Source organism: Cucurbita moschata, unplaced genomic scaffold, assembly GCF_002738365.1.
Source record: "Cucurbita moschata cultivar Rifu unplaced genomic scaffold, Cmos_1.0 Cmo_Scf00032, whole genome shotgun sequence".
In the NCBI taxonomy this organism is placed as follows: domain Eukaryota; kingdom Viridiplantae; phylum Streptophyta; class Magnoliopsida; order Cucurbitales; family Cucurbitaceae; genus Cucurbita; species Cucurbita moschata.
This window is the reverse complement of record NW_019268548.1, coordinates 1,942,322-1,948,977: the sequence shown is the minus strand read 5'-3', so window position 1 is coordinate 1,948,977 and position 6,656 is coordinate 1,942,322. Positions and strand designations below refer to the sequence as shown.

General features: G+C 37.9%; 1 protein-coding gene across 1 annotated transcript; it reads right to left on the bottom strand.

Annotated features, from left to right (window-relative positions):
• Window positions 1-833: 833 nt before the first annotated feature.
• LOC111429922 (NADPH--cytochrome P450 reductase-like) lies at window positions 834-6,289 on the bottom strand. Its single transcript, XM_023065998.1, has 18 exons — window positions 5,696-6,289; window positions 5,533-5,592; window positions 5,318-5,394; window positions 5,145-5,202; window positions 4,986-5,069; window positions 4,829-4,865; window positions 4,617-4,686; window positions 4,340-4,534; window positions 4,133-4,225; window positions 3,682-3,907; window positions 3,488-3,571; window positions 3,252-3,403; window positions 2,647-2,743; window positions 2,112-2,261; window positions 1,937-2,014; window positions 1,705-1,827; window positions 1,498-1,611; window positions 834-1,335 (listed from the first exon to the last, which is right to left on the bottom strand). Exons 1-18 carry the CDS (start codon window positions 6,041-6,043, stop codon window positions 1,255-1,257), a joined length of 2,127 nt encoding a protein of 708 aa, XP_022921766.1. The 5' UTR covers window positions 6,044-6,289; the 3' UTR covers window positions 834-1,254.
• Between the last annotated feature and the right edge of the window lie 367 nt (window positions 6,290-6,656).

Sequence of the window (6,656 nt, the reverse complement as noted above, 5' to 3'; positions counted from 1 at the left end):
TTTTTTTTTTTTTTTTTTTTTTTTTTTCTCTTTTTTCAATAATTTAATTCCTAAAATATTTTATTCTATAATTATCAATTTTTTCTTTTTTGTAGAAACATTAAGCTAATCATATACTGCAATTTAATTAGTCAAAACATATTAATTACGTTCTTAAATTCTCTCAATTCCCTTTCACTCAACTCCCATTCTGTCTACATGGCCCAACTACACTTTTGGGCCCTAATACAGTAATTTGGGCCTAAGCTAAGACAGCCCAAACCAACAAAAAATTTGGGCCTATATATAATTTTTCTTAAAAGTGTGGATTTTTCATTTGTTTTAATTCTAGACATAATTTTGTTATGATTATAGTCATTAATTAACTAACTAAATGATATTAATTTGCTAAAACATTTAATTAATTCATTTTTACTAATAAAAGTTTATTAAACGAATAAAATTGAATTAATTAAACAGTATTCTTAAATATATTTAACTTTAGGTTAGGACACAAAAAAATAATTTTTGAATAATTATAACTAATTATTTATAGATTGTCTGCCACAAACTTGAGAGTTTATCTTTGAAGAGGGAAGGAGGGGGCAAGGGTATGGTGGTGGGTAGGAGTCGCTTTTAAATATTGTAAGTGAATCTACAAAAGCCAACGACCTCCATTCCATTAAGAAACTACCCACCCAACGCAACTGCTAAACCAACGGCCAATAACACGCCACATCACCGCTTGCATGTACTTGATCCATAAACTGATATTCAATAGTCAATTCAAGCGATTTGGTAGATAGATTTGCCAGTTTGAGAGACAGAGACAGAGCACTAGGGATTGATACATAAGAGATGAAACAGAAGCAATTATGAACACAAAAATTCTCAATTATTTCATCCATCCGTTTAATATTACAGCAAAGTATATATGAATTTGAAGTCTTGAACCATCTTGTTGGTTGGTTGGTTGGTCGGTCGGTCCAAGAACACTAACAGAAGCGAGAGCTCTAACTAATGACTACATCTGCTGTATTGAATAAATTATACGAACAAAAGAATACTTCATATTTAGCTGTAGATCCAAATGGGAGACAGAAAAGGAGAGAATATCATCATAACCTCTGGCCATGCTGAGAAGAGTGTCCCATCTTAGAGGGAGGTTGACAAAGGGACTCAATAATTCATTCATTCATTCATTCATTCAACCAGATTTACTTTTTATTAAATATTCCGCAATATGCCTCTGGAGGTCACATGGGTGAGGAGTAATCACCACACATCCCGCAGATACCTTCCGCCCATTTGCAGATTCTTCACCATGCTTTCAGCTTTTGAGCTGTCAAGAGATCCCTGAAATTTGATATCCACCAGCTGTTCTTAGGAGAATACACCAACAATGATATTACATATGCACAAACGACAAATTTGAAACCGTTGGATGGCTCAGCTATATTCACCAAAACTCAGTAATGAAGCTCTAAAGGGTAACGATAAAAGGAATTAGAAAAATACCTGCTCTTGCACGATAGTATGGAGAGTTCGGTGGACATCCCTGGCCATGCCCTTTGCATCACCACATACATATAAATAAGCACCTTGTGATATCAAATTCCAGATGTCTGAAGCCTGCATGTTTAAACGGAGATAAAGGGCTTTAATATCTTCTTCCATGAACACATAATCATATAGGCTACACCCTTGTTAACATTATCTTTTCACCTTCTCTGCCATTTTATGCTGCACATATTCCTTTGTTGGCCCTTCACGTGAGAAGGCAATAACCAACTCGGAGAGAGCACCAGTCTCAAGATAGTTGTTTAACTCATCCTCGTATATATAATCCTTCAAAAGTAGACAAAATGCATTAGTTTGAAAATCTATAAATAAACAAACAACAATGTATTTCTTCAACAGCCAGAATACAAGCTTTTAATCTAGGAACTTGGCATACCATTCCACGGTTTCTGCATCCAAAGAACAATATGGAAGACCCCAATTGTACTCCAGATTCTTTCAAAGCTAATCTTTCCTGAAGAGAGAATGTTTGAAGTTCTTTATTTTATAGAAGCGCATAAGTCAGGTAAAAGTAAGTCAAGGGTCTCAGAGGCAAGTTCGCAAGTAGAAACCTGTAAGAAACCTCTGAAAGGAGCCAATCCAGTTCCAGGACCAACCATGATAATAGGCACTTTACTATCTGCAGGAAGCTTGAAGTTTGATTGCCTCACGAAAATTGGAGCCCAACTGCATTCATCGCTTTTCGCCATGGGCACAGAATTCTAACAAATGCAGAAAAATTGTTAAATTCTCAAATATGGTCATAAATCACCCTATATTTGCTTCCATAAAAATCACCCTACACATGTTTCTAAGTGAAAACCTTCACAACTTATTTCTAAGTGAAAACCTTCAACTTATTAGTACATTAAGCCGAAGAATAGCCAAGCTATTGTAGGAAAAGATAGCACAATCCATAACGTCTCAAATTTAACATAAATCCTCTACAAAATAGGCATCTAAAGATGCTAAGAAACTTCAATTATTCAGGAATCAGAACTAATGCTATTCATCTAATATTGGGTAACACTAAAAAATTATAGCTTCTCGGAATTATATCAGTCATCTTTGCACATGAAGATGAAAGCAAGACACAACAAAGCATACCTTCATCCAAGTTGAGCAAACTCCTTTATGAACGCGTCCTGTTGGCATTTTGTCATAGACTAAAGCACATGTAACGTGAATTCTGGATGGAGCCATCCTGTTAAATGCACAAAATGCATAAATCAGTGACTCGGCATAAAGAGAATATTTACGAGATATTGAGAGAGAGATGAAAAAAGAGATATGTGGGTGATAGGCAGATGCAATGGGCAGTAGTATGCCTAGTCAATGACAATGTACGAGAAGTGATACTCTTCCCCAAATCCAAACATCAAATTTCTCTGTATGTTAACAAATCTTATTCCGATTAACTCCCCCAAAAATCCCAACTTATATTCCCTTTCTTGCGACTTATCTTTAAAACACACAGTGTTTTGCCTAAAATTAGAAAATTTTCTAATTCAATTTCCTAGACCAACTGGAGGCAAGTAAGAATTTCTATTCCATGCACAATGCAAACCTTATTTATGTAATGAAAATCAACATGAAACTTCAAAAGCCTTCATTCTAATCACACAAAATTATCTTGGGTGCCATAACCAAACCAGTTGAAAGAAATCAAAAGATAATAAAATTTGCTGAAGGAGAAGGTAAGGAAGTTATACAATGGAGATGATGATATGGAGTAGAATCGAGGCTGCAAGCGTGGTGCAACAGCTGCAAAGAAGACACCAAGTGGTGGCTTGGCAGAAGGAAATTCAATCATGACCTCAAGCAGGCTTTTCTGACAACCAACTATAGACAGGGAATACTCATCCTACACAATTTTAACCAAATATATAAGTCAGTGAGACTAGAGAAGTAGAAAGGTTCCAATTTATTAGGCTGTTAAAATCAGTACCTTGCCAGCAGGTGATGCAAGATATCTTAATCGGTCAGCCTCTACAGGATTTGAAGCATGCGCTGCTAACGCAAGCAACGCTGACTGAAAAAGTATATAGCAAGTTTAGATTAATCACCTCAATTGACAGAAAGATTCCCCAACGAACCAGAAGCATGAAGCAACAACTCTGGAAAAAAAAAAAAAAAAAATACCTTCTTGGGTGAATTCAAAAGATCTGCATATCGAGCCAATGCTGTTCTGAGAGTGCACGATGGAAAAGGAGGTGGTAAAGAGTTTCCAACTAGTGGGGTACCATCCTCGTTATCAGTATGCATTGAGAAATACGTTTCAGGAGACAAACCCAATAAGTTCAATGCCTCATCCACAGTCTCAGTTAAATTTTCGCAGTAAACACCAACATGATCCCCGGTTTCATATCTGAGAAAGAGAACAGATGTTAAAAGGCAGTCAAATGCTACTAAACTATAGTACAGATTTATAGAAAAATCCTATCAATTAACTATACTCTAGCTTCCACTTCTCCTGACTAAGTTTATATTTCGTTCTATGCAGCCTACCCCATATGAGTTGGGTAAATAAGAAAAGCAATAAAAAACAGTATCTCTGAAGTCCCTCACAAACATCAATTGGGGATATACTTACTTGAGTGCAGACCCAGAAATATCGAACTCTAGATGAGTACAAGAGCGATCGGATGCAGGCATATGGAGCTCCTTCCTCACAACCACGTTAGATCTTCAAGCAATAAAACAATTAGTTAGATTCTTTCTACTTCTTTTCCTTGTTTTTAAATTTCCAGAGGGGGCAAGGTGGTGCAAATTAAAACTCAATACATCAAATTCTCACAACCTTAATGGATGTTGAGCATCATGGACAGCGTGGCCATTTGCATTCATCCAGTTCTTGTTTTCATCAGCTACACCTGCTGGATCATGGAATACAACTCGATATTCTGATATGGCAGCTGTGTAAGGTGTGGTCACTGCTGTTGCATCATCCTCATCCCGAAGTAACTGATCCAACTCAGGCCACAACAATTCTCGCCTGAGAAAAGTAGTAAATAAAGAAAGAATGAGAGGACAATTTTCTTTAACAAACTTCAGTAAACAGGTCACTGTCTCTGTACCAAGCAGCCAAGTCGTCCTCTATGCACTGATCGTCATCTCCAAGACCAACTTTCACAAGGCGCTTGCCTCCTGCAAACAAAATAACGAAATTGATTGGAAAACGTAATAAACTTAAACTATCTTCACAAAAACATTAATCCAAGCATAAGCTTAAACATGCTCTCGAGATTTCTCCTAAGAAACGAACGTCAGGAAGAAGGCAAGAGCATACCCTGAGTCTCAAGCAGCTCATCTACCACTTTTGCAATCTGTTGGTCACCAAAAAAAAAGTTGAAACTAGTTCACATCTTTGAATCGGGATCAGACACAATGCAGTAATCAATAATCAACAATGGACGCCTAGGAATTTGTAAAGGAATCCTTCAAACCTTATTAAAATGCTCATATTGTCGGTTGCCAAGGCCAAAGACTGCATAATTGAGGTTTTGCAGCCACTCCCCTCTCTCTTTCCCCTGTAATCATGCATATTGAATTCAGAAAAATAAGAGTGATCCGCACAAAACCAAATGTGCCGAAAGAAATTTTACCTCCGTGAACCATTTATAGAATCTTGCGGCATTATCAGTGGGCTCTCCATCGCCATACCTGCATTCCTCAACAATTAACCACTGGAAGAAACTAGAAAACAGGCTTAAATCCTGAACTGACGATGAAGAATCCAAATAAAAACAGGAAACCTTGAGCGTATACTAAAACTCACGTTGCTAAGAAGAAGACGGCAACAGACTCGTTCTTCAATTTCTGTTCGTACTCATCGTCATCAGCCCCATAGTCATCCTGTGAAATAAGGTTCACTTCAAAATGTCAGACCATAGTTCGTCAAGAATAGCCAGAGTGTACCAAAAGGTCATCCCCAACAACATCACAGACACAAAATATAAATAAATAATAAAAGAAGAAGAAGAAGAAGCTTACCAAATCAACAACTCTAAACGCGGCCTTATCGTACCGTGCTTTCGCCTCGTCAGATAGAGCCTGAGAACCATCGCGGTCACCCGTAAGCAACAGCCAAAAATTATTAACAAACAACCGAGTTAACAGAAATTCTCAACGCCTTCGAGTGTTTTCGAATGCAAACCTTCGCAAAGCCTTCGGCAGTGCCTGTCTGTGTACCGAAGAATATTGTAACCTTCTTCTTGCCGTCTTCAACTTCGGGCTCCACCCCCTTCGTAATCAACGGCTTAGGAAGCTCCACGGTCTTAACTTTCCGATTTCCGGATCTTCGCCACACGAGAACAACGAAGCAGCCAATCATGACGGCGATCGATGTGGTTAAGATCGCAACCAGCTCGCGGTTCTCGAACATAACCGAGGCACCCTCGGCAGTCGATTGGAATGAAGAATTAGACGGGTCCATCCGGCCCTTAATTATCGCCGACATGAACTCGAATGGAGAAGCCTTCATAGAACTGGATTCCGATTGCATGGTCGAATCCGAAACAAATCAGCTAAACACCTGACTGGAATCCGGTGGCGCAGAGAGGATACGGCCGAGTAGCCAAAGAAAAATAAAACCACCGGAATCCGGTTATTAATTTAAGAAGCTATATGAACTGGAAATGTGAATAGCAGTAGTAAGAAATATGCGGGAACTCCGCTGCACAACGGCGGAGGAGAAAGGCGGTGGCGTTAGTGGTTGCTGTGCGGTTGCGTTGAGAGAGCGAGGGAAATAGGGGAGGGATGTGTTTATATCGGGTGGGCAAAGAAGCGCGTGAACGAACCAACGCCTACCAAACCCGACCAGTCAAACCCACCGAACAACATAGTTGTAAGTTTTAACCATGGTTAACTCCCCCACATTCTGATTTCCCCTTCTCATTCCAATTTTGTTATAAATTATATATATAATTAAACAATTGCTCAACTTTCCACGTTTTCTGAAACTGAAATTTTATTATTATATATATTTTTAAAATGAAAATAATATATTGAAATATACAAACAAATCAAATCAAAAAACATATTATTAAGCAAAAATATGTTTTTAATTCAACCTAATTTAACGTAAAATTGTGCTCATCTTAATAAACATGATTAAA